At 52.5% G+C, this 27390-nt stretch overlaps 2 protein-coding genes across 2 annotated transcripts; one reads left to right on the plus strand and one right to left on the minus strand.

Moving 5' to 3' along the window:
- The first annotated feature begins 605 nt into the window (after positions 1–605).
- LOC100898454 (bifunctional protein FolD) lies at positions 606–3006 on the plus strand. The gene is made up of 5 exons (XM_003740108.1): positions 606–670; positions 1572–1836; positions 2000–2210; positions 2355–2627; positions 2713–3006. Exons 1-5 carry the CDS (start codon positions 606–608, stop codon positions 2823–2825), a joined length of 927 nt encoding a protein of 308 aa, XP_003740156.1. The 3' UTR covers positions 2826–3006.
- Positions 3007–5138: 2132 nt separating this feature from the next.
- On the minus strand, positions 5139–22848 carry LOC100899876 (probable G-protein coupled receptor CG31760). The gene is given in 10 exon segments (XM_018638220.1): positions 5139–5818; positions 5948–6273; positions 6383–6547; positions 6673–6854; positions 6902–6935; positions 9016–9103; positions 9106–9217; positions 16831–17013; positions 17724–17804; positions 22606–22848. Coding segments are annotated over 10 exon segments (2094 nt in total).
- Positions 22849–27390: the final 4542 nt, after the last annotated feature.

Genomic DNA, 27390 nt, shown 5'->3' on the forward strand with positions numbered 1-27390 from the left:
ACTCTGTTCGAATACGGCTAGAATGATTTCTCCAGGCCCCCGAGGAAGCTTTCGTGTCGGATGAATCGGAGCCAGCCTATCAGACAACCCTTTCCAGGTATCTCGACCTACTACAGTTTCCACATTGGCTTTCGAGCGATCGGTGGTCTCATGCCCCGAATTGCCACGGTGGATGTTTCGCTGCCTATTGCCTACGAAGCGGCAGATATACCATCCGGGGAAATAGCGCGCTGACATCGCGACTCGGATCACTCCTCCAGCAAAAATCATTCTAATCATCACTCCATCATCCATCATGGTCAGATCCTATATTTTGACCTAAAGCCCCGAATCTGCCGACCGACGGGTCTACCTAAAAACCAAGTTCATGATATTCGGAAGATTTGGAGCCGGGGGCGACCGTCCGCTCGTGTGATGAGCAGTCATCGCCTCTCTGGCACTCGCTGACCTGATGCACGTATGAGCTCCAACGCGGACAACAGAGGGGAGGACCGCATTCCCGCTCCGCAGAGTCGATGAATTCCGTGTTCCGTCGTTTAGGAGGGAGAGGATATCCTAAAACGCGCACTTCGGGAGAGGGCACTTCGTGTTCCAGAGCAGAGAAGATGCGACCGCTCAGGTCGGTCTACCGGATTCTGGACAACTGTCGAAGGCGCCGATGGTACAGCAGGTGAGTCTGTCCCGGGATTGGGGTCGGAGAATTCTTCTGAAGATTCAGGTGCCTTAGCTGCCGTCTCAGGTGGCTCGAGCGCGTAAATCGACGGAAGGAAGGCCAAACTCCTCAAATCGTGCCGGCCGCTCACGTATCGGCGTGCAATGCATCAAGTCTCGGTGAAGGAACATTTCTTCACGGTTTCGGACCAGAGTGACAGCACAGAGGAACGAAGGCCCCCAATGCTCGCCGTGATATTCCTCCAGTACAAGAGAGCGGAATCATTTATATGAACCGGCTCAAGACCGGCAAAGATCTATCCACTGTTGAGCACAAAAAGCTCTCAGTCAGTGACTGACCGCTGGCAAGGTGCAGGTTCGCCGATTCCGGCGGGAAAGGAATCCGACAACGATTCTGGGTCTAAGGGTCTTCCATTCATCGATGCGGTGTCGAATTTCATAGAACGCTTTGCGCTGAGAGACATTCCGCGACACGGAATGCCTAGCGCAGGTTCGAGTTCCGAGCGAACTTCAGAGTTGCTCGTTGCGAACGCAAAGGGAACACGTGCCTATGTGTGGCCGGAAAAGCAGGAAATGCTTTCGTTCATTGAAGAATACATGAGAACGTAATCCGCGAATAAAAGCCAAGCGGTTTGAAAGCGATCAGATATTTGCTTGAATTTTCTCGCACTCGATTCTCACGAAGGAAAATTCGTTCGGGGATGGGAATGAGTGTAACGACTTCCCAAGAACCCCCTCATCAGACGACGAGTTCCTTCATACGGATTCCCGCTCGAGGACGTCCTCCCTTCTTTTCATTCTGACTGTGGGCGTCGCAGCTCCTGCACCATCCGGAGATACCGTCGGACGGGGCCAACCAACTCACGATCGAAACGACTATCCAGAGTTTCTCTTTCCAGGAACAGCGGTGGCAGCAGTTGTCGAGTTCTCGATGGCCGGGCATTGGCCCACTGCAGAGAAGAGACCTTGAGACACCTGGTCGAGAGCGTACGCCGAGCCCCATGTCTCACCGTAGTTCTCGTGGGCCATCAGCCCGCCAGCGAGGTTTACGTCCGGAACAAGCAGATGGCTTGTGCCAGGGTGGGAATCGAATTCAAACTCCTGCGATTCCCTGATTCTATCGAGCAGCATGAGCTAATCGGAGAGATTCACCGACTCAATCAGGTAGCCTTAGTTTTCGAATTCCGGAGGTTTCCCCGAGAGCTCCTGACACCCGGCGGCTTCCACTCTTCGTCAGAAGCCAATCAATCAATTGAATCGACTACGAACATATGAAATGAAAGAAATATCGTAATGGTCTCTGATTCGTTATTGTGATCCGTCGCAGGACTCCTCGGTCCATGGAGTGCTCGTTCAGTTGCCTCTGCCGGCAGCTCTGGACGCGAACCAGGTGTGCAGCGAGGTTATTCCAGTCAAAGATGTCGACTGCTTCACTCCCGAGAACGTTGGTAAGCTGTGCCAAGGAAACCCCCTGTTCATTCCCTGCGCACCCCAGGCTGTTCTAACTCTGCTCGAAGAAGCTGGATCTCAGTTGGAAGGTGAGAACTGCGGACATCTCAAGGCGGGAGAATCGTTCTTTTTCCCTGCGTCGCGGAGATATCAGAAGAACGTCTCCCCTATTGTAGCCTCACTCTGCAATCCATCGCATCCATAATCTCTCAAGGCTCATCTTCGATCCGCAGGTGCGAATGCTTTAATGATTGGTCGATCGAAAGTCGTTGGTTTACCTCTGTCGATGATGCTCGGCCATCGAGGGGCTACGGTCGCGACGGCTCATTCGCTCACGCCCCCTCAGAACCTCGAGGAACTGTGTCGGTGGGCCGACATCGTCGTCTGCGCTGCTGGTGTCCCTCACTTGGTACGCGGTAACATGGTGAAGAAGGACGCAGTTGTTATCGACGTCGGAATCAATCGGTTGCCAATGGGAGGAATCGTCGGCGACGTCTACTTCGACGGTATGTATGACGATTGGATCGATGAAGATCCTTCCTCTGTCTTATATCCCGCACGGGACTAATTCTGCTTGTTCACTCGTTGCAGAAGTTATACAGAAGGCTTCCGTGATTACACCGGTCCCTGGTGGCGTTGGACCGCTCACCGTAGTTTCGTTGCTAGAAAATACGATGTTAGCCTACGAGCTGTTGTATTTCTGAAGAAGAGTTCTCTCTTGTAAATAGGACCTCGAATACGAGCTCTGTATATATCGGGCGGGTCATGTTGGAGTGGGAGTTGAGAAATCAGAGTGTTTTGGAAACGTCAGCAGAATGGAGAGGAAAGCTCCGAGGGGAGGGAAGTGAAAAATATGGTGAAAATAAAAAAACACAGAGGGGGAATCCGCTGGAAATCTGAAAGGAGACAAAACGCTTGTGCCGCTGTACAACATGTTTTTTATTTATTGTCATCCCTGGGTTCCGGGGAGTGCATCAACCTCTACAACAGAGCTCTCATCCGAAATTTCATTCGTTGCCAGTTCGACGAGAAGAGTTCGACAAATAATCTAACAGAGATCGTCAACAATATCTTTGCTTCCGAGTCGAGGTGACAATTTCACTATAACGTAGATCGTATCTGCCATTCGTGCCCTGAAGAATGGGGACGGCCTCCTTTGACCGAAAGGACATCGACCGACAATTTGGCTTTCATCAGTCAAGGGTTCAGGTAGCTCTTGAGTTTCCAGTTGAGATCCTTAAAATAAATTATCTGAGGTGAAGATGCAGCTGTGTGACACGTTTCCAGATGGGAAGAGATTTGAAGGAGGAGTTTCTAGGGATGGGAACTTGCCGGAGCTCCTCTTTGTCCCCTCTTTATCAGCCATCAGTTCGGATAATTTTTGAAGCATCACTACGAACTGCGCTCGAATGTGTCATACATCCCAACCTAATCGGCTCACACCGCATGCAACGTCCGCAGGAATTAATGATAGAAAGTGCGTCAACTTTCTAGAATCCTAGATATTGAATACTGGCGTTAACAGTGATTGTGTAACAAACAAAGAGGGATTGTGGGTTGGGAACATGGTCGCGGGAAACAGAGCTCTTATGAGGGGAGACACGGAGCCCCCCGACAATTGGCGCGTTCGACTTCTCATTCATCCGCGATCTTTTCTCATTCAACTTCCTCATGTATAACAATCTCTTCCGATTGCGAGAAGGTACAAAAAGATTCGTACTCATCTATGATTGCGCTGAAGTAGTCGAGACATAGAGATATAATTTCCTCTGTCAGTTCGAGCAACGGACAGAACTTGGATAATACAGATAATCGATCACTATTCAACCGTATTTAAATTTCTCTAGCTGGCGATTCGCATAATTCACAAGGCTCCCTCGTACGCACAATAAATCAGGTCTTCTTCGTATCCCTTTGGCTCCGCAGCTTTCCACCGAATTCTGAAGCCTTTTGACCCTTGATCCCTAATGTCCTTCAATTTATATGGATAAAACTCACAAGAGAATTTCCTCGGGATCCTCATCGTTCCGTTCAGCACGAGATGATTGTTGAATTGGCACAGATGTAAGCTAGTACGTGATTCGAACGCTTGAGGGTTCTTTTTTGGTAAGGTGGGAATTCTCTCGGTATTGAACAAGAGTTCAGGTGCTATTCGACTGCAGGGAGACTGCGACGCGGAGGATCTTCCTCAAAGATATCGGTTCGAAGAAGTTTTGTTCGATTCTGCGTGGAGCCGAGCGACGACGCTTTCGGCGAGAGTCGCGAGGCTTATTCTTTGCACGCGTAGATCCTACCTCATCAGGAGGGATTTTCGGTGGGCTGGCCCCCGACCGATATCTCGATTCGACGCCCTATGAGGGCCTCTTCTACACCGACCGATTGACATCAATGAGCCGCAGCTCTTTTGTTCCGAAGGCCTGATCGGGGATTGAGTTTCTTCATCTCGCTACATCGCGTCGAGTCAAACTGCAGATATCGTAGCTTTGGTTTCCTCATCGTACCGCCTCCATTAAACCATCATTAACAATGTGTATCATAAATGCTTTCACATGTATCCTATATAGGTATTCCTCTCTCCACTGGTCACGGAGGAAAAGCTCCTTCAATATAGATAGCTTTTTTTTCTCATCATCATCAGATATATAATTCTGTATATATATATGTATATTCATATTTATACTTGTATGTATAACTTCCAAGAAATTTACACCACCTAAACACGCACACCCTTTCACTCATTCATACATCTTCAATTGTTACGACATCAACACGATGTGTCTCCTTTATCCCGACCATCTCAGCGGCTTTCCCGTGAGTGACGACGTCGACTAAAATCAGGTAACTCCAGTGATCTCTCTGCCTGACTCCGCACTGGTCTACTGAACTCGAATCACTACAACTGGTTCTATTTTCATATCGAGACAGAGGCAATACCCTACGGAGCGAAAGGGGTTGGAAGATACACTCGCGCCGACCGCTCATGCCGACGACGAGTGCTTCTTCGATGTCTAAATCAACTAAACTCTTTCGGACACCAGTTCGGCTGCCGGGGAGACTCGACTTCCGGGCGAGTCTGCAGATTCTAATTTCATGTACATCGCCTTAACGACAGCGGGTCCTGGTGAGTTGCCGAAGATGCCTTTGGCGGCCGATGGCTTCAGATGCCGGTTGTTGACTTCCATGTGTGCTATTTTCATAATTTCAATTTGCGCCGCTAGGCGCTGAACTTCTTCTTTGAGCTCCTCATTCTCTTGGTACGGATCAATTTGCGTCTCTTCGGTGCTCAGGCCAGTCGTGATCCCGTTCAGCGACACGCCCCGGGCTCTAGACCTCGTGTCCCACGAGTCGCCTTCGCCCCGGAGCAGTCGATAGAACTTGGGACCGAACACCAGGCCGACGGTCACACTTGTCGAGAACTGGGTGCGGATGAAACCGAACAGGTACTTTATATCCGGACCGGCGTCCGGCAGCAGGACCAGGTGGAATAGCATCATCATTGTGTTCACAACTGCGATGTTGTAAATAGCGAATGAGATGTGCCGGGCCTCGTTGAAGAGCGATTGCGCATGGCGCACCGAATAGCAGACCCGGATCCCCCATAAGAGGAACATGACTTCGCCGAGGGCGAGAGTGTGGTCCCACCAATTGTACTCGCAAATTTTGAATTTTAGCCCAGACCAATCCTTGATGAAGATCGCTGAAATGCAAGAAGATAGCGACTATTCATCTGGATGGGGCATCGCCTGACTGACGACCTGATTCTACGTCTCGGTATCTCCTCCTCCTCCTGCACGGAAGATGAATCAGCTGTTTATGCAACGCTTACCTTCTGGAGGCGAGGAAAGGGTCCACGTGCCGAGGTAAATTGCTACCTCGAGCAGGATGGGAAAAAGCCAGTGTAGCAACTGGTGATCCGTCAGTTTAAGTTTGTGAGCAGATTTCACTCGATAAGTGAGCGACACGCGCCACGTCTTCAGCAGCAGGGCGCTGTACGTGATACAGAAACCCATGTGCCTGGTCCATTTTGTAGCAACACAGCATGAACGATCGAGAACCGGAAAGATGGCCGCCATTTCGCAGTACATGATTGCGCAACCGAGCAGAGTTATGCAGAGAAACACTGGCGACGCTGATTTGATTACTTTGAGCCGTCTGCAAGAGGAGATTTTTCCCGTGAGTCAAGTCTCAGCCGCTTCTGGTGTCGGGAGTTGAGGCTCCGGAAAGCACAAGTGCTCATCCTCATCATTCGACGAATACCGACCTATATTTGTAGACGTAAATTGCGATAACGAGAGTCATGAGAATACACAAGACAGATATGGCCAGCAGAGAAATTCGGAAGGCCCAGTTGTAAGGAGACGAACACGGCGATCCGTCTGTGCAAATGTCACAGCCGGGGGCGCACCGTATACAGGAGTAGGTCATTCTGGAAGAAGGTCACGCTTTATTCCTGGCTTTCGTCAAACTCCCTGGACAGGGAGGGAGGGGGTCGTGTGGAAATAATCGATTTCCCTCTCAGCATAGAGAGCTTTCTCGCAGAACAGGACTCACGTGTGGTTTTGCAAGCGGTACGCATCCTCCACGAGAGATCCGTTGAAAGGCTGGTCGGTTGAATTTGCGTAGAATCCTTTACGGCATTTACAAACATACGCTCCTCTAACCCATCCACGTCCCGGGGTGAAAACGCATTCGGTGCTTTCGTTATGGCATTTATGAGTTCCATGGAACGTCACCTGGCAAGGCAAGCCAATATAAACAATCATGATTGTACAACAATAACGACCCCGTTGGCTAGATGCTCGATTTGGGTGCTGCTAGAAAATATTAATAACGTCAAGAGGATATCTCATTTCAAGTAGATCGTCGAATCCTCCATCTCTGACTCGGTCGGCCGTCACGATCGATGACGGAGAGCCCCATAGGCCTCTCTAGTCAAGGCCACTCGCGATAAGTTCATCCGGAAGGAAAGCATCCCTTCGCACAGCGACTCGTCGCAATCACTTCGACGTCGAACTGAGAGCCTTTGATACAAATTGAAGGCTAACAAAATTTCCGTCTGTGCAGAGCCCGAGCTCAAACCTCGTAGGCCGGGAGAAACCTCGGACGGAAGCAACGGGGAAACTGAGAGCAGCGGTAATCACCTGTCAGTGGTCTAACATGGCAGTTGCCGCAGGAGATTGTACACGTCAACTGCAAAGATTTCAGCAATCTTCGCCACCAAAATGCCGTCCGAGTATACTCTTCCCACCTGGCAATGTGTTGCTGCTCCTGTTCGTAACGTACTCGCCGATTGAGTCGGGCACTTGGGAGTAGCGAAGCTCAGTCTTACTTAGCAGCGAAAACTCTCCGCTCGGCTCCGGAGGACTAAACCGGGAGTAGAAACGAGCCTAGCAGATTGCCTCGATTTGTGCTATAGTCCTTCTAGTGGAGTGCGAATTTCACCGAGGCATTCATCGTAGGGCCACCTCTCCAAACAGAGGAAAAAAGCGGCATTTTTCGGGAGAGTCCCTTTCTCGCGTTCTCCGAGGGACGATCTTCTCGAGTCCGCTCAAGGGGGAACAAAGAGGGAACCATCCTGGCTCGAGCATCGATCTCCCGCTAAGCGTCAATTTACTGTCAGATCTATTCCCTTATTCCGTCACGGTGACCCAAACATTCGCATGGGAGAGCGTGCAAGTTTTTTAGGAGAAAATTCCATTCATCGGAGCTGGCGACCTCGCCCCGTGATACGCCTCGTCGCAGTTCACCTCGGTCCGGTGAGAAAAGCCGACGGTGAACTCGGACCGAGACACGAAACACACCAAAGGGTTCCGAGGACCTCTTGAGTTTCATTTGTACAAGAGCTAAAGATTGTACAATAGCCTTGCAGCCAGAGTCAACATCCCATATAGGGAGAGAGAGAGGACCATGTAATCTCTGAGTGATCCTCAAAGCTCGGCAGGCTGAGCACATTATCTTATCTGGAAACTTTCGTTGGTGAGAACGGAGTGTACGGTATGTCGAGTTTATCGATTTTTTGACGAACAACGAGGGGCTCGCCCTCGCTGCCTTAATTGGATTGATGTCGGAGCACACGACTGATTCAATGCGCGGATATTGCCCCCTTCACCGCGGAAACTCGTCTGCTCGAGCAATCACCGATAACCGTTCAGCGAGTGATCCTCTCGACGGTCGTCGAGGCTGCTGATAAGGGCGACCGAAGCTGACGAGGAGCGCGATGATCGCGAGCCCGACACGGCGGCGAAGCTCGACTGTAATTTTCGACGAGGCTGGACACGCCAGCTGCTAGGAACCTCTCTCTGACACGAAGACGCTTGTACTTGCGAGCTCTCGAGCCGGCTCGACAAACCGCTGATTAAGAGAAAGAGAATCTCGATAGGAGAACCGTCAAGGAAGGCGGACAGCGTAAAAATAACGGCTCAGCTTATTCTGAGCTCTCTGTTCCACTCCCTAGCTCTCTTCCCCGCGAGCTCGCGCGAATCCGCCGCCGAAGGTCATCGGAAGGATATCGATGAGCAGTCGCAGCTGCCCCTCGTGCGTGGAACAGATCGTCATTCGACTACTCCAACATGGCAGAGATCAAGCCGTGAGGGCCCAATCGAACCCTTCGGGCGGCGCTAGGTTCCGAAGTCAATGAGAAAATCGGGATTTCATTCCTGCTCGTCGTGAGAATTTCCCATTGCCATCCTTTCCATGGCCAAACTCGTCCGTGGGAAGCTCACGGGTGCCTCCCGTGTCGACGTGATCGACGGTCAGCGACGGCCGTCACTACAACGCGCAGTCTAGTTTTTAGGAAATGTAGAAGCTGGGTCTTCCTTCCGAGGATTTTCTTCAGATCGCCTGTGCATGGGGTAGCCTCCGGAACTTACCAAGGTTGCGGTAACGAGACCGGACGCGCTGCTTTCGCACTGATCGATATCCACGTCGGAGACATCGATGTCGACCCCCATGATCGCCAATCGTTTTTCGTCCACACAAACGATAAATGAGAAACAATCCATTTCCGATACTCGCACGAATAGTATGGTAAAGTCCACGTATCCCGGAGAATTATGCCTCCTTCCAGTCTTTGCTCGTGAGTGCGTTGCAGGTGCTTCTGAAATAATAGATTCACGGTAAATGTCAATCGAGTATTTTCGCTTCCGTTCGCTGAAACGCGAAGAGCAGGTGCGTATGGTACAGACCTTCGCTGGTCAGAGCAATCGATATCATTATCTGTATGCCACAGCAGTCGGAGTGCTCCATAGCGAGAAGGAGTTCTCCCTGTGGACTAGGAGGTTCCAAGATGCGGAAGGTCCAGGCTCATAATCAGTAGCTCAGAACGATTTTTGGATACGCGACATAAGCTCGAAAACGAATCGACGCATCGGGATTATATCACAAGTTGACGGTGTCTGACTCCGGAAAACATATCATTCTCGGGCAGGATCACGGATCATACGGAGCCAGAATCGAGGCATTTCCACAGATCGCGGACGGGAGGAAGAGGATCCCGCGGAACTTGAACGGCGCCGGTCATTTCCGTGATCCCGTCTCTCGTCATGGTGTCGCGGAGGGCTAATGAAGGGCGAAAGTGGTTGCACGAACAGCAGTGGTGGTGGCATCGAGCTCAGCCGCGGCTGCAGTGGCTAAACCAATCACGTGGGTAACAATCGGAGTTGTCAATTCAGGTTCATCTATCGACTGGCGGAAATGGAATTAGGTGGCTACTGGCTGCACGAGAGGAACAAGGAGCGCTGTTCCGAGGAGACTCGTTCGTCCGCTACGGTGCGCCAGGAGAGCGCCGCTGTACGATTCTCCCCATCCATCTGAGCGAAAAATCCGTCTGTGTACTCGTAGAACCATCGACCAATACACACATATCCTTTTTATTTGTTCTTCGACGAGCGTGCATTGTATTCTCATTTCTGCTCTTCCTCCTCGGAGCTTCCTCTGTTTTTTCCGGTCGGATAGCAGCTCTCCCGACCACGAAGCAGCCCGCCGAAACTAATCACAGTGCTCGAATGCATTAGTTCTTGTATCCGGGAGCACTCCGGTTTTGAAACGACTCAGGGTCCATTGTGTGAGATTAGTGGCTGCCATCGCTGTGGACTGTCGGATTGGGCTTGAGCGAAATCTTATCGGGAGGCTCCGAAAGCTATTAGTATTACGCTCTCCGACGACTCCGGATCGTTCGATCAGATGCTCACGGATCGAATGAGACTATGAACCGCGACTTCTCAGAGCGCTTTAGATCAGCTTGCAAGGTGCAACGCTGGCCGAACCTTTCGTGAGATAGCGAACACAGCCTCGCCAACACTCTCGATCTAAAATTGGACGTCGGTGGCGAATTCGTTCGCAAGGGAGACTGCGGGAGAGAAGTCGTGTTTTCCCAAGAGCCACCGCTGCTCCAGATCGGATCTGGAGATTCTTAACCGTCTCCTAGAATCAACAGAGGCTCGCAAACGCTTGCATTGGACGTGAGTTCTCCGGCTGCCTTCGGGGAAGTGTGTCCCGAACTCTGTCCTTGAGCTTCATCAGCAGAGAACTCCCCGGCTTCCTCGTGACACGGGAGCTCCCGAGCGACATCTCGTCGACGAACGTGTCCAGCTGACCGAACGTCTCGTAGCGAGCATATTGAGGCTAAGCAGCCGGATCTCAAAAACGCAGATGTGTGAGCCTTCCTGTCGGTGTCTAAGCTCTGGCTTGCGTCGCGGAGCTTGCTCCCTCATGCTCCGAGTCCCAGGGAGCCCGGCGGGGATGATGGGTTTTTAACAGGACGGATCGAGCTGGGCTTCGCAGTCGAGCAAACAGCTCCGATATCTAAGTACACGTAATGACGTTGACATATTTCCCGCAGCGGCCCCGACAGCCGCCGAATCGCTCCGAGGTATTCTCCTGTCTCAAATGGCGCTGTGAACAGCACCTCAGCAAGAGATGAGCACATCGATCCCGGAGACGAGCTCTACTAAGATTTTACAATTTGCTGCTATTCCCTGCCAAGAGGGAGATCCCGGTCGAGCATTACCAGTCGCAGGAGAGCGGAAACTCAAGCCCTCCGACTGACGCGATTGACCAGACACTCCAATTTCGGAGGATCCGAATCAAGGGGAGCTCTCCTTGCGCTTCCAGTCGTTCCCTTGGATGGGCACCATATTCTTTCATGTCCTTCCCCCGAATCGAATCCTGCGACGCTGCTGGTGCTGATTTGGGAGAGATTGCTTGGACAGAGGCTAACTAGATGCGTTGACCGTCGGTCGCAATGACTAGGCGACGATTCACGGTGCGAGACGTATCAGTGGATTCTTGGTGACACAGCGCTGATTCCGACGGTGTGATAGGAATGTTGACCGAGCAAATTTATTCCAGTCACCGAATCACGCGAGGACAGCCGTAATCTTGTCCTATAGATGCACCCCGCCCTAGCGCAGGGCCGCTACCATCAATGGAACTTCGACTGCTCCGGCCAGAGTCGTCGACCCGAGCTCTGTTTCCAGACTCCTCTCTTCAAAATCCCGCTCCGTTGTCATTGGGAGTCCCAACATGGGAGCGAGCTCGCGCGCGTTCTTCCGCGAGCACTCGCCGGAAAAGGCTCGCAGTCTGTCGATGTATAAGGACAGTGTTCGTCCTTGAGCGGTAATTCCGCTGTGAGGTTCGAGGTCTAAACATCGTAGCGTCCTTTTTATGCTCGATCGGGCTCGTCGGGGACAGGCATTGTCGGTGCTCCCCTACGGCACACATCTGACTGTGAGCCTCAATGAATCTCGCGCGCTCCGGGCTATCTCGATGGGCTTCAAACGCAGATCTGAGAATTGTCCTGGATCACAGAGACGGGCCACAGCGGAATTACGAACTTGACTCGCCAGAAAGAGAAACCCTCTGTCCCGACGACGATAGCTCGGGCCGGGTAAGCTTAAACCCCTTACGCCGCCGGCGTGTGAAAACGAAATCGCGCGTTGGAAGACTTTGAGCTGATTGAGCTGAACCTGCCAAGGCAGACCGCGCTCAGAGTCTCCGGGCTGAATATTCCAAAACCATTTTCTTGTGCAATATTACTGTTGCGTTTTGCGGACTTCCGTAGGAATGCACTTCCCCAGGGAGAGGACTGGATCAGGTGTGAAAAACTTCGGTAGACTCCCGCCGCGCAGATACGAATCGGGAGATCTGTCAAAGGTCAGCTGAGAGGGAGACCTCGGGGAGGGGCAGAGCGGGGCTACATCCTGCCGCTTGGGTCGATTCAACATTGTCCCCGGGCTCCGACACGAAATAGCGTAGGAATCGGTACAGAGGCCGCTAGGGAATGTATCAGAGCTCAGGATCGGTTGCTTTCGCGGCTCTCATATAGTGGGCTGCACCCGAGATAACTGGGCATTGTTTAAAGGAGAAAGGTCAGCTCCATGACAATGAACAGGATGGATCAATCATGAGCTCCATGAACTTTAGGCTTGGAGACCAATGGAATCGGGGAACAGGACCCAGAGAGCACGAAACGGTTCTAATCCACGATTCTTGAAGACATGACTCCAATCGAAGGGTTGGGATTGAATCGGTGCCCAGCCGGAAAGTTCCGAAAATGTGGAGAAGACTCATTCTGCGGAAATCTAGTCGTATCAGAATCGGAGGTCATTCAGATCCCCCAGAACAGAGCGCATATGCCTCGACGACAAGACTACCGCGTTTGGGACGCGAATCGAGGATCAGTTAGAGCGGAGCAATTCGCAGTACTTTGGAGAATCGAGCCCGAGGGCTCGCATCGACTCCAAGACAGCTTCTGTGAGGGATGAGAATGGCGTTGACGCGAGCAACGGTAGCATAGGAGCGAGATTCCAGCTCCGAACTGGGCTCTGTCTCGCTAGGCTCTGAGGGAGTGAGTGCCTACCCAGGAGAACTCCGGCTCGAGCGCAGGGCCCGAGTTTTGGAAGTCTCAATCTACGCGATTCTTCCATTTATCGCTCGACTGCCTCTAGCTGTGCATCTCGAGTGTCTGAGCCTTTCTCGCTTCCCTTCCTTCTGGCCGCTGGGCTTCAATCTCCCTCCTCAGCCCGCGACAGCGACGGCAGCGCGGATTATTTGAGCTTAGGCAGGGTGGCTCGTTTTTCATTTCTTCTCGCGTTTGACGCGCGGTGGCCCGCTGCTCGCGATTCGGCTGCTGCAGCCGCGCCCCAGAATGAGGTCGGTGCAGATAGGCAGTCCGTTTATTGCTGCAAGCACGCGGCGAAGCACAAATACGAGCTCACGTTTTCAGTTGTCGAACGCGGCCCATAGCAATACGGCCAACGACGTCGGTTTTTGTCTTGCCCCACCAACTCGTTTGCCCGCATACGCGTTCTCTCGGAACCGAATAGGTCTCGTCGAGTGTTTTCATTGGAAGCAGCGCTGGTGGACCCGAACAGCATGAGCTGGCAGGATTCCTTACTTGGAGGCTTTAATTGAACATGTGTCGGAATCAGAACATAATTGGCTACCGCAAATGCGAGCGAGCCTAAATACGGGGTCTTCGCACTCTCGGACATTGCAAGTTCTGTCGCTGCGCACGGCCGCGTCTCTGAGAGATTACGCGTAAAATGGTTAGCAAGCGAGAATGGGTTTCGCACGCATTCGCGGACCCGTAGGACCCGCGCGAGAAACGTCAGGAACTCGGCCGTTGCCCACACTCGGTCATGGGGGTCTTCCTCCAGAACGGCTCTGCCTCGTTACTTTCTTTTCCCTCAATCATGCTCCTTGGTCCCGGCTCCTCGGCATCGTCAACCCGAAAGGAACATCTCGGAGGGAGGGGTTTCGCTAACCCCAATCAGATACAATTGATTGATGGACGCCCTTATGGTGCAAAGTGGAAGAATTTTAAATTGGACTCCTCAAATATATTCAGCGCGGAGAGAAGAGCTTCCCTCCATTTCTGGCATCTCCCCATCTGCGCGAGAGGGTTCATGGCCGTGCGGTTCTGCTCCCTATTCCTTGTGCCGGGGAATTATTGGCGCTCCCCCCATTCATCATCATCCCCTCCCTTTCCGATCGGTCGTCTCCCCGCTCCGCGTACATCTCGGTCTTTTCTCATTCTGGCAGCTACTCAATTTTCACGGAATCATCCAGGAATGAGCTGAGATCAAACGCGGTCAGACATCTGAATGAACTCGAAGGCGGACGCCAGAGGAATAAAAATACGTTCCTGCGCCTAAATCCCTACTCTCGGATCCGACCGTCCGTCGGCTCGTCTGTCATTGCAGCTGCATATCTTCACCTTCTCTGTCAGCTAGAGCGACCCTTGTTCTCCGGCCTCTTGTCTCCGCCCCGAGCTCCCCTCCCCCAGCCCCGCATCGGAGAGCGCACAAAGCCTTATATTCCGAATGCGACTCACCCTTCCTCATTACAACAGGAGACTAAATCCGCGGAACCTTCGCAACAACCAACTTTCGGCCAAGAACCCCCGGGCCGATAGTCTGACTGAGTGACTGACTGAGTCAGACTTCAGCCAAAGCCCCGAACGTCGTCGTCATCCGTCGCCCGCGACCGACGTTCTCGCTCTGAAACTTGATGAAGCGAAAGGAAGTCGGCTATTCCAGTTGCGAGCTTGTTAGCTCACTGCTCCCTTCAGTTTGGAAATCCGTCGCTATCGTGGTCCATTGCGGAAAGTTCGCTAACACGTTTGCGGCAAAAATAAACATTCGTCTGTTAGCCGGGAGGAGCAAAACAAGCGAAAAACATTTGGAAGTTGGCAACGCTAGACCGTTCTGTCCGAACGGCCCACGACCACAGGATGGCCATCATCAACGTTTTCGTCCCGGTCGTCCCCGTGGTAGGCGCTGTTATCATCATCAGGAACAGGCAGTTGTTGGGCACAAGCAGGCAGGGTCTAATCTGGCACGGACGTACGTCACCAGCGCCACGGGCAAGGCCCCGACGACAAATCGAACAACACTGACCATGACGTCGACGCCGACTTTTAGGAGGGCCCACACATTGGCGAGCACCCCGAATTCTTCCATAAGGAATGCTGTTCACGGTCCAGGATATGCGGTATCCTCCCGTGTCTCCCCATGAGGGGATTGAAGACCCTCGAATACTCCTCAATGAGGGACACATCGGCGCAGGATAACCTCAGCCATGGCGACGCAAGGGGCAATTAAGCCGAGCGGAGAATGACTGGAGAAAGCGTGGGAACATCGCTCCATGAGCATCAATCACTCATCCTCGCGAGGGACAAGTGGTCCTCTGTAATTCTCGGAGACCAAGGGATTCCCAGAGTCCGGCAAGCGCGGAATAAACCCGTTGGAAACGGCACCTTTGGAAGGAGTCGCCGCTCAGAATCGATCCTATCCCTGCCTGCTCAAGGATCTGTGGAACACCGAGGAGAGCTTCGAAACCGCTGCTCACGAGATGGCATGAGCTATTAGCAGAGAGCATCGAGAGACTCAAATTCCTCGGGAAAGGTTCGCGCTTCCCACATCGGGAGGATTAGCGAAAATTCGAGTCCGATCCAAGATGAGCGGCAACGTAACGCCTTCTCGCATTAGTCCCGCTAGACTAGCGCTCCTACGGCATTGATCCACGACAAATGCAACCGCTAGACAACTGTGCCGGTCCGTTCGAAGTTTCCGGCAGGTCCCTAAGGGTCAGCATCTTGGTGAGAGCCATGCACGATGGATGCCGCGAACCCCAGAGGCCAGTGAAGCCCAGGCACCATATCCCTCCCGCTTTGGCCTGGGACTTGAATCCTTCAAGGAGAATCGCTCGATCTGTGGATCAAGGGCTCACAGAGCTGCCCAGCCTCGTTGAGTTGGGATCGGTTGCGCGAAAACTCCGAGCTCGACAAGTGGTTGCAATACTAATTTCAGCTTCAAGATAGTGATTTTCGTTTCCCTGAGGACACCGAAGCGGACGACAGAAACGAAGTAGCGTTTCCGCTTTCCGACTCGAAGCCCGGTAGGAAAAATCCCATTCCACAAAAGCCCACCATGAAGTTCTCCGTGAACCACCAGGATCCGGGACGTTTCGCCAAGTAGAGTCGAGCGCGAAGTTTTCCCTAAGAGCCCTCCGACTCGACAGGATGGTACGCAAGAGAGAAGACGTCCCGAGAAATGCTATGAAGAGCCCAGAGAGAGCCACACCAGATTCATGACGCTCGGAGATGGGTCAGCCGTCGCGGAGGATGAAAAAGAAGAAGAAGAAGACGACGCCGACGACGGGTGAATAGGACCGTCAAGGCGGTGGCGTTGCAACAACTCCTTCGAGAAAAATGAAGATGTTGACTGTAAGTGGGGCGTGAAGACACCGTCACGACCACTTCCGAATTCTACCGGCGCGGCGGCGGGGAAGGGATACGTCTCCGTATGCAAATATGGTAATCACGCGCGATTGCCCGGCGCAATAAATAGTAAGCAGCCTTCGCAGAAAGCCTGGTAAATTTCGCTGCACGTGCTCAGCGAGTCACCGAGCGCCGCACGACTCGCAGGAACTGATATTTCCGACTCGTCAGGAGGAGCTTTTTCAGGAACACATCGGGTAACTTTTTAAACCTTGACCCTCCTCAGACGGACATCGGATAGAGGGGACGCCTCGACGGCGCCGGCTGCTTCCCCGTCTGCCGGCCGGACTCGTTTTTTTTTTACCTCCCGAGGGTCTCACGGAGCTGCACGCGAGCTCGAGGAATAATTCTCACACCGTCGACGAGATATAGAGATTCTGGATGTTGCTCCTCGCTGGAGTCCATCGCACTGCTTCCAGATAACTTACCTCAGTCAGATAGTGAGATGTCACATTGAGCCATGGAGAATATCCGATGAAGAAGTCGGGATCTGAGAGTTTGACGTTGTTCCTGCGCGCTTCTGAGTCTACGAGCAGAGTGTGTCCCACCGTTCCCAGCTGGGCCAATATTCCCCCTCCATGATGACTCTGTGTTAGGTTGGCCACGAGCACCTAAGGGAGGGATTTCTTTTTTCGTCAAGTCTGATCTACACAGAATTCTCGATACACTTCCTCTTCGTCGCTCCGGTCCGACTTCTATACCAGGTGTCTGTAGGCGATGGGGGAGCGGATAACACAGGAAGACGAAAAAGCATGTCTCGAAATCAGAGTGGGAGATTCAAATTCGTTCGTCGGCATCCCGGGTGACAGATGCGTCTGAGCGAGGTGTTGAAGGTCCTAGAGGAATTAATCTACGCATTTCAGTGATTTCGCATTTATTCCCCTCGGGACGGTGATTCCCGAGAAAGACACTCGGTCTGAGGGAAGACTTCGAACTGACACAAACTCGACGTGGGAAACATATGAGCGAGAGCTTCGTGGTATGTCATTTCCTGATTCTGCCTCTAGATCCGTCAATGACGATTTCATTTCAGGGTTAGATCAAATCAGAGACTTTCGCTCGTATGCGGGAAGGTCAGCTCGGAAACGATGACACGTCCGTGCGTATGAATGCAGACCTTCTCGTCTGGAACCCTATGGGAGGGAGTTGTTTTCCCCAGCCAAATGAAGACTTCAGCCCTGCTGACAATGTTGAGTGACCGCGCGGCTATAATCCCATGAGCGAATAGGCCAGCCCCGTAGGCTAATGGTCTCTTCCGCCTGCTTCTCTTTCTCCGCCCTCTGCTGGGCAATTTGACTGCTGCTGTGGTTTCCTCGCTTACCTTAGCACAGAAGACCGCCTCATCGGATGAAAGTGTCTCAGTGACGAAGTGCCGGAGGGTGCGTTTGTCCGCAGTGTCCACCTGCAAGCAAGGATGAAGAGGTAACGGGAATGAAGAGGGGCCAAACGGTCTATTAATTATTCAACAAGCCGTTGCAACTTGTTACGTAGACCGATACGCTCTACCTTTGCGAGGTCGGCTCGGCGGTAACGGGACTCGCTTACGATGCCATATAAATCCGAGTAGAGCTCTCCGCGCCTCACGAGGAAAACGAAGTCCGTAACAAGGTAATGTTTGCGGAGAGACGCGCGGACGTTATTTCGCAACTTGTTACAAGACATAAGAGCAAGGGGTACAAGGAGCAGCTTTTTCAAAGCGTTATCAGCACGATTATTTGGAATGTTCCTCAACAGCGCGAGCGGCGCACCATCGTTCGCCGTCAATGAACACGTTTCGCTAGCTTCTTATGTGGAAAGTCATAAATGAGCCGATGACACGGAGCAAAGAGCCCAATCAATTTCCAGGAAATCCTTGCTCACGCTCGTCGAGCAACCCACTCGGTCGTTCCTTTCGCGGTCAACCTGCTTCGTCCGTCCCCGGATGCTTGTCCGCGTCGAAGCTTTGCTAGCCTAATCCTCTGAGCATTGAGCCGTAGAAGCCACGAACGCTTCACTCATTGAAAATTCAAATTGAGCGACTAGATTCTCGTGGAATGCAAGAAGGCTTCTCCCTTTCGAATTCAGGATCAAAATTATTCAGTCAGTCAGTCAGTCAGTCAGCCAGTCAGCGAAGGCAGAGCCAGCCTGCACTACCGGACGGCGAGGCATTGATGGACAAGCTGTATTGAATTATTAAACACATCCTCCGGGTGGCCGAGAGGCGAAAACGTTTCACGAGCACTCCTCTCAGCTCCAGTCCCGGAGTCGTTTTCCTCTAGGAGAAATTCTCTATCGTGCATTGCTCCTCTCGCTCGTGGCTTCAACGAGATGCGGAATTCCCGGCTCAAGCCGGCAGACCAGTCGACGTCGTTTGATAAGTTTCAATGACCCAATATTGAGATTGCCTGAACAGAATTTCGACACGACTCTCCATGATGCCCCGCTGAATCCCCCGGTCTCGCACAAAATCCTCGCATGAATCGTTCTCCTGTCACTTAAGCAGGCTACGCATGTCAGCGAACGTGCCTGATGCCGTGGCCGATAATCATCAATGTCGGAGACGGGGAGGATTCAGCGCCTCGAGCCTCCATCGCTGTGCTGCGGTTAGGCGAGTACCCCTGGAATCATAGCTCGATGCCCTGTTGTCGGCAGGAGGGACCTCGACGGAAGAATGGTCATTCCCCCCTGCTCCTGCGACTCAGGTATGCAGAGGGTAGCCGCCTCTGGCTACGCAACGGCATATCTTGCTCCCGGAGGAGAACTTGGATAGAACACTTCGATTTGCGATCTTGATCCCACTGCGATCTCTCCCGCTGAATTCAACCCTCACATGCCCATCGTGTTGATGTTTACGGCTCGAAGCTGTGTCTGCGCGACGAGGATCGATGAGCGTAAGCGAGGTCGTCCACAGATGATTCTGCGTGGTTGCAGTGGAGGAGTGAAACGCGATGTTCGTCGCAAGGCCTCCGTTTTTTTTCTCTTCGGTGGCAGAAAGTCACAGTCGCCTGAGAAGAGTTTTCCCGAGCATTTGAGACGTGTTTCAAATGGAGCCCGCGAGTGCAAGTTCCGATTTCGGAACATGCCGGAGTAGGGTTCAGCGATACAATTGGAACGAGCCGACCAAAGCAGCACATAGAGGAAGTCTACGCTTGCGACTGGATAAAATCCCCTCTCGTCCTAAACAGCTCGAAAATGTTCGAATGCCATTGGGTTGTGGGTACGGGAACACACGTATAGCTTCTTTTTTTTCTATGCTATCAGCTCAGCGTTCACGAGCGACCGTGTACTCGAATGAACAAGCCATCTGAAACCAATTTCCATCACAATGTGCGCTGCCCATACAGATACACGCCAACCTCCGCCAACCATATGAACTGTATGAACATATTATGCCATTCTCGGACAAGTATCTTTCCGATCGAATCCAGCTCAGCCGATTCTGCTTTTTTCCCCGTTTCCGAGCAGGGCATGAAAATCGCTCCACTTGTTCAACTCAAATCGAAACTGTTCGATTCGTCAAGTTTTCTTTCTCTAACGTCCACGTCGTGCGGACCGAATGGCGCAATCGCGAGTTCTCGCAACTCGGAGCTCGGTCAACAAGAGGATGCCTTTCACAAGGCTCCCTGATCGGATGCCACGGGGTTCCTTCACGGATTCCAATGAAATTCCCAACCAGGATGTCTGAGAGAGGTTCTGCTCGATAGTGCAGATGACGTGCGGGCGACGCTCCAATCAGGAGGCAGAACTGATAAAGTGTGGGGAAGTTTAATGAACCATACGTCCCACCTATTCGATTCACCAGGGATCTTCCAGCTCGATCGGAGCAACAAATATTTTTCGGTCTCCAGAGATTCTTCCTCGAGGACGCCGCCGAATTCGGGATGACGTTCGTACATCCGATCCGTGAAGGAGGAGGAGCTTTCCCCAGGAGTACTCTGCGATGCTCGCTTCGGTAGAATCGAGGCTCTCCGGACGGAATCCTATCTCGATATTCGAAAAGCCTCGGGGTTAAAATACTCGAGGGCTTAACGCCACTTCTCTCGCGACAGAAATCAAAGGAACGATAGACTCCTGGATGCGCGGATTGAATTCGAGGATTTTGGCTGCAGTTGGACTGCTCGACTATCCGAGGAAACAGAAAAAGCTGTCTCGCCGTCTTCGCGGAGATCTTCTAGAATCTGAATGTATTCCTTCCACCGCAGATTTTACGGCAACGAACCAGGGAGTCTCTCGATTAACCTAGTTCGAGTGTGCGAGGTCTTCGGAATGGAGGATTTTCTCCCTTGATCCGGGAAATCGTCTTCGAAACCAGGGATGCCCTGCTCGGTTTCGATCCTCATCTTTTCCCCTCAGACTCTAGGTGACTTCGAATATCGAGCCGAGTCACAGCTGTGTAGTTTTGATTGTCTCCACGCTCGGGTGTGATCTTCGACCTCGTTGAAGTGAATGAAGTTGGAGGAGCGCCCCTTTCTCAAGTTGTGTTCTCCAAGATCAATAAAAAAGGCCGACGCTCGTCTATGTTGGCGGCCGGCGGCATTCGAGTCCATTCGTTGCCCCCAGAAACTTTTTGCACTTCTTCCGGAGTACGGGTGAGGTGGACCTTCGCAGTCGGCGGGTTTTCGAAGATCGACTCCGGTATCTTTCGCTCCTGGCGGAGGACGATACAAAAACCTATTATCGATTAAGTCGATTAAGACAACTGTGACGACCCAAAAAAGCTTACTTGCGACCAACAGGGAACCGGTTGAGAATAAACGGATTTGGGCTCCCCCTCTCACGTTTTCCTCTCTGAGTTCCATCAAGGCTCCCTCCGACCAGGTCGGTCTTCAGAGAGGGAAAGCAAGCTCGCGGAAGTTCTCGTCGAGCCCCTCGGAAGTGCCGGAATCATGATCGAGAGCTTTGTTCCATTGCGAGGGAACGGCAAACTTCGCGAATCCGGCACCCTATGCGCTCCCCACCCCTACGAAGGATTTTCCACATCAAGAGCTCCACGGATATTTCCGCAGAGCGACACAGACATTTCCCTCCATTGGGAAACTCCCTCCCGTCCGCTGTCTAAGCGTAAATATTCGCGAGGGATTGCACCGCCGACACGTCATCATCGACACCTGCCCGCGATCCGATGCAGTGCCGTTCGCGACGGTTCCCGATTTAGGGACACGCTCTGACAGGCTTGTCAGAGTAAGCGATATCCAGTCGAAGGTGCGACAAACGCTTCGGATGACTGTCGAGAGCTAGCCGATCGATGAAGAGGGAGTCCGCCCAACACAACAACAACAACAAAGACCGTCAACGCGCTCCCATTCGGAAGCTCTTCTGAGCCGGGAAGCCGAATTCTTGCAAATAGAATGCAGGAACAAGTCGGTATCTCTTCCACTCACTCGAAGCTGTCGCTTCTTTGCGCTTCTCCCGTCAAAGTTTCACTTCCGGATACGACCGCTACGCTCTCGCTACATGGAAGAGGAGGACTGGAAGAGGGAAACATCTGTGAGAGGTCTCTACACCTCGTGTTCGCCGTCGCTCGATTTTCCCCAATGGCATCGATTGCTCACAGTCGAATCTCTCCTGTCCCACACTCCGCGCTCGCACTCCGAGGGCGGCTGACTAACCGGAACATGTATCGCTTCCGCTCGATTATTCATCTGCTGGAATCGAGTCGATGAGCAATTTACATCGAGATCGCAGGACATCACTCCATTTTCAGCTCGAACAGGAGTGGATCTTTTTCGCGGCGCCATCAATCGACAGAGCGCCCGCAGGATAGCATCGCGTCCAAGGTCGGATCTCAGATTCAGTCGTTCTCGAATCCTGATCGCCGGCTCCGGAGCCAAGCACCGCTGTCATTAGAGGCGCCCTCCCCCCTTCCCCCCGAAGGCATCTGTTGCCTCGTTTTGAAACGGGAGGAGAGGGAGCGAGTACGTGTAGGTCGCAGAGGAAACGAGTTCCGGATTTAGAACATCCAGAAGCTTGACAGGCTCGTCTCTTGGGTTTTTCTGCCACGAGTAGTCCTGTAAACCGGGCGGTTGCCGTAACCTTCTCCTCCTCCTCCTCTGGAACGAGGATCGCCTGGCGGTAGCGTCGATTTGTCGTTGTCTCGAAAGACTTGCCCTCGTTGTTGTCGTTGGCAGCTCAACATATTCCGCCAGCGAGCACTTTTCCCAGCGGGGGGTTCTCCGGCGGTACCTATTTACGTCTACGGATATCTATGTACAGTTGGTCGGTACCTGAAGCGCCAGCAGTCTGGCGGCCAGAAGCGCTTTCTCGCGGACCTGATCGCTATCAGTGTTCGGAATGTCTACGTGAGCCCATTGAAGGTCGGTGTTCTTGACGCAGAAACTCTCGCGTTTCACCGCTTCGATATCGCTGAGAGCGTTCACTTCTGCCGTGGGATCTGTCAGCAGAACGTCATGACCGAGGCGGCCGTGAGCCACGCACAAAGCCCACGCCAGGAGGTACGGGCCAATCATTGTGCGATGGGAACCCACAAGTCCATGGCGCACGGAACAACGCTGACACGGAAACAGCACAAAGTCACCGTATCGGAGCCAGTCAGCCAGCTAGCTAGCTAGACAATAAGAAAAATCAACCAGCCAGCCAGCCACTGACCGAGCCAGCCTTGCTATCCAGTTCACTAGTTCGAGTCTCTGCAGCGGAGGCGCTCCAGAGCCGAAGTGAGGAGTTTCCTGGCCGCCATTTTGCCCTCTCTTTCTCCGCAAGCGGGGAGGGTAGGAGCTTTACCATCCACCGCCGCCACCCACCACCATTGTGGATAAGCTTCAAGCTCGCCCGATGCTCCCGTATTCAACGTACGTACGGATGAATGTTTCAAGCTTCGCCCGTAACGCCGCGACCGCCTCCAGCGGCCGATTTTGCGCTCCGAGATTTACTCTTCCGCTTCGCTCGGTGGTATCCAAGGATGGATTTTACGCTGGATCGCTGATCCAGGAATCATTCGTCGACTTCCGCTGATGGCTTACGCAACACGGCCGTTTCAATCACGTCTCGTGCTCAACGAGGAGCGGGATACCGAAGGGAAATCTTCGTTGACGTTGAGCTGTGCCTGCCGCTCACCGCTCTCGAAAGACTCAGAGCACGGGTGAACCATGAAATATATCATTCGACATGTCCCACTATTTTTTTCCCATCGAATCTCCTTCCGTTCGTTATCGTACGGAGAGATGTAAATCTTGGAGATCTTAGGGAAAAGGTGCTGTCGCGAAAAGGTTCGGGAAAATCTTCGAATAATGACACGGAGCTCGGGAGCCGTTCTTAGTCAGGAATTCATGCACACGAAACATCTGCGATCGAATATCAATATTTGTCGAAGGTGTTGGACTAAAGGGACGCAATGCTCGGGGAATCGGGGAATTCGCTGCCGTGCTCCATAATGAACGAATCCCGCATGGGATATCCGGGAGCTCCGATCCGAAAATCTGAACCTGCTGCGAAGAGCTCTATAGACAGAAGATTTGATATCCGAAACACTAGATGAGGCGAAGAAAGTTCCAGAGAGCCAGCCCCCGCTACATTTATACCGCGAAGGCTTGAATACGATCTGGGATGATCAGGCATTCCCTCCTCGAATTAAGAGAGGGATAATTGAACAACTTTCGATTGATTCATCAAATCCTTCACCATAGAGCGGATGAGTGTAAAAAGCATTCTTGCGCGTGCGGAGAGCGTGCCCGACTTCGGAGCAGCCAGCTCCGAGGTTCCCCCTCAGAGCTATGAGGCTTCGTGAGGTCTGACAACCTCCGGCCTCCAACTAAACATGGGGGCAGAGACTGCGCACCTCTCTGTGATCAACACGAATGTGGTTTCGAACAGGATCCGAGTCTGTAAAAAAGAATGAACCGAAGACAATCGGAATCTTAGTCCGAGCGAAGCGGGTCGATGACGAAATCGATCAACTCCTTGCCCCTTGGGTCGAGATCAAAGCCTCTAGACCAGCGTTTCCCAACCTTTTTGGTCCCGAGCACCCCCTGAGGTCGGTCGAAGGTCTCCGGTACCCCCTCCGGTACCCCCTACCCCTAGAAAACCGAAAAAGCTTGAAAGGAAAAACAAGCTGATTCACAACATCACGATTCTCTACATTCATTTCTCAACTTATCTCTTTGGAAACTGCACAATATTTTAAGATCTACCAAGCCATCAATTATTCGTCCCGTTTAAACGTATAAACATATCACACCCGCTAGTGAGATTTTTGCTGTTGCCGGTCATGCAGCAATTGGTCCATGCGGAGTCTTTGGCGCGGTCGATAGCTCTTACCCATCTTATCTATCTTCTGCCGAAAAAAATCCTGATGGCTTCCGGTACCCCTCGGGAGAGTTCCTGGTACCCCCAGGGGTACTTGTACCCCCGGTTGGGAAACGCTGCTCTAGACGAACACCTACGAATGTATGTATTCCGTAAACTCGGATCGTTGAGGATCTTTGGCTGAGTGCTGAGCGAGGATCCCTGTGACGGTCGCAGACGCGTCATTCGATGTGGACGTCATCGAGTCCAAGCTGTTACCTTCCGCGTCAACTTGTCACTCTCTTCGAGCCTGCCATGACTGTAAGGGGCATCCTCGAAGAGGAATAATGAATCCCCCGTCGCGACCATTGGTGACATTAATCTGTGGGCGATGCCTAATGATCTTTGGAGACTTCGAACACAACACCTGGATCATTTGCGTGGCTTCATCCAGCCTCAAGCGGATCCCGGTTCCCAGAGCTCGCAAATCGAAGCAGTCGGTTTTTTCTTCCTCTTCATTTTCACACGGCTACCTCGGAGGCTCGAAAAGAACTTCGAAGACGCCGACCGGGCGAACGCCCGCTCGGACTAGATGGACAGGGCTTCAGCACTCTACAAGTCTGCAACGACCTATATAATCGAGTGAGTTTTTATGCTGGAAATCGACCAATTGCGTCGCCCTGAAAAGAATCGCGCTCGGAAGAAAAACCTTCGTCTTCTAAGGAAGACGAAGCAGGAATATAATATTGAGTGCGTCAGACGATTACATTACAATACGGGGGCGGAGCCCCGATAAATAAGCTGACACTGTCTCGGGACCCGCCGCGCCGTAATTCTGAGGAGAGCGAACGGACATCAAATAAACTCATTCCTGTGCTAAACCCCCTTGTGGCGTCCGAAGAGAGAGATTCCGGCGATGAGGCAGCTCGAGCTCCATCGAGCGAGATATTCGGAGAGCTTCACGCTCGAGTTTCGCTCTCATTTGATTTCACCATCGAACTAGATATGAAAATTAGAGCCCGGAAACATTCGCGATCTCTGAACGGAGACCGGTAGGCTCCCGTCTGACACCATTCCCTAAAGCCCCATTCAGTCCGCGAAAGCGTACGTTACCACTCTGCTGGAGAACTCCACCCTCGTAAAGTGGGACAATAAAACTCGCGTGCATCAGGTGGCACCACTGCGAGCAGATCAAGCAGCCCCGAACTTTATGGATTTGAGCTTTTCCGCGCTTCTGACCTTTCCGGATCGTTCACTGCTGATACTAACCAAGTCGTGACTCGATTATTGCCAAAAGATCCCCGGGGTGAGGTCGATGGAGCTACAGCTGAGATTTCTCTTCAAGAAAGGTAAAGCGGAATATTCTCATTAGAGCTTTATCGCTCCACATCGGCGAGTAACGAGTTTCGAGAAAACGAACGCATCTGGGAATCGAGGTCTATCTCCGACGCGACATCGGATCGACCGATGCATCGCATCGATTCTTGACATCGCTCGGCGGCTCTCTGTGCCGTCCCCGATATTTGAGGAGAACCGACAGTATTCCACGGACTACAACCCCGGGGCTGTTCTGCAGCTATCCCGCACAGATCGTACCTCATCAGCGTACCTGGGCACGCCGATGCCGTTACCAGATCTCAGCCAGACAAGTTGTCCTCACGGGGTGGCAGAGGTCTGAGGTTTAAGGTCTAAGGTTTCGGGCCGTAGCGGCATTCCCGCTACGGGTCCTTATGGGGACTGTGCTAAGATCGAGACTTACTGATATCGCTTCTTCATTCCCGAGAGCTCAGAATGACCCCTTTGCTCGAGAAACCCAATCAGAACCCCCAGAGAATGCCTCTGTCGGTCTCTCGCCATGATCCAGCGACTCATTCCGCAGCGGAAGCTGAACGTCATCCGCAGGACGCTAGACGCGCTTCCCCTACGACTCTCTCGTCACTGGCACCTCCGAGCTGCTCGGAAGGTAGCTGGAGCCACAATCGAGAGCTCAGAATGAAAAATGATGACAGTCATTATTGATCAAGTATTCAGTTTTTCCCATGCGTGGGGAAATCTATGTCGGGTTCCCGTGCGACGGCTTCAGAGCCAAGGGTCTCGCCGTCGAGCGAGTGTCGCCATGGTTGGGAAACGCTCTGAATGAAACCACGTAATTTCGAAGGGCGTGTCGGTTGCTCCCGGGAGCCGAGCGGCTCAGCTCCGTCTTCTCCTCGCACTTCGAATCCGCTTCATTGGAGAGTGCGATCGCGGCTGTCCCATGAATCTCACCCAGGCTGCCCGGAATAATATCATTGTTCGGAGGATTCGGAGCTCTATTTTTGAGTCGCGATATTTACTAGTGCTCATCTGTATTCTATGGAAAGCTGCCCAAAGACTCGCACGTTTTCGCCAGCAGAGCTCTGACACAACGGGGCGACGACGGCAGCAAGGAACGCCTCGTGTTCGGGATGATCGGCAGGGGAACTTCGTCGAGATCCCCTGCCCGAGGCCCTGGCTCTCGGAGTGGATCCAATCTGAGTGAACGTAAATAAAAAACAGACGACCAATGGACCGATTTTCAGTGCAAATCCGGCTACCCGAACTCGATAAGGGTGCACGAAGCGACGTGGCGTGGGCATGATGCGTACAAAAAGCATTCAAACATTGACTCATTCGGAGTCGAGGCCAGTTGAACCTTGCCTGGAAACTAAGACCGGATGCCGACGCGAGCCGACGTGAAGCTCTTGATGAGTCGTCTAGCTGACTTGTGGCATGCGGGGACATGGGGCAAGGTC

The sequence above is a fragment of the Galendromus occidentalis genome, unplaced genomic scaffold (genome assembly GCF_000255335.2).
Source record: "Galendromus occidentalis unplaced genomic scaffold, Mocc_1.1 scf7180000076735, whole genome shotgun sequence".
In the NCBI taxonomy this organism is placed as follows: domain Eukaryota; kingdom Metazoa; phylum Arthropoda; class Arachnida; order Mesostigmata; family Phytoseiidae; genus Galendromus; species Galendromus occidentalis.

What these genes read in the sequence shown, in the direction of transcription:
- LOC100898454 (XM_003740108.1), top strand. Translation starts at nt 606, where the DNA reads ATGCGACCGCTCAGGTCGGTCTACCGGATTCTGGACAACTGTCGAAGG. An exon ending in AGGCGCCGATGGTACAGCAG is followed by an intron (nt 671 to 1,571) that starts GTGAGTCTGTCC and finishes TTCTCTTTCCAG; the next exon opens with GAACAGCGGTGGCAGCAGTT. An exon ending in AGATTCACCGACTCAATCAG is followed by an intron (nt 1,837 to 1,999) that starts GTAGCCTTAGTT and finishes GATCCGTCGCAG; the next exon opens with GACTCCTCGGTCCATGGAGT.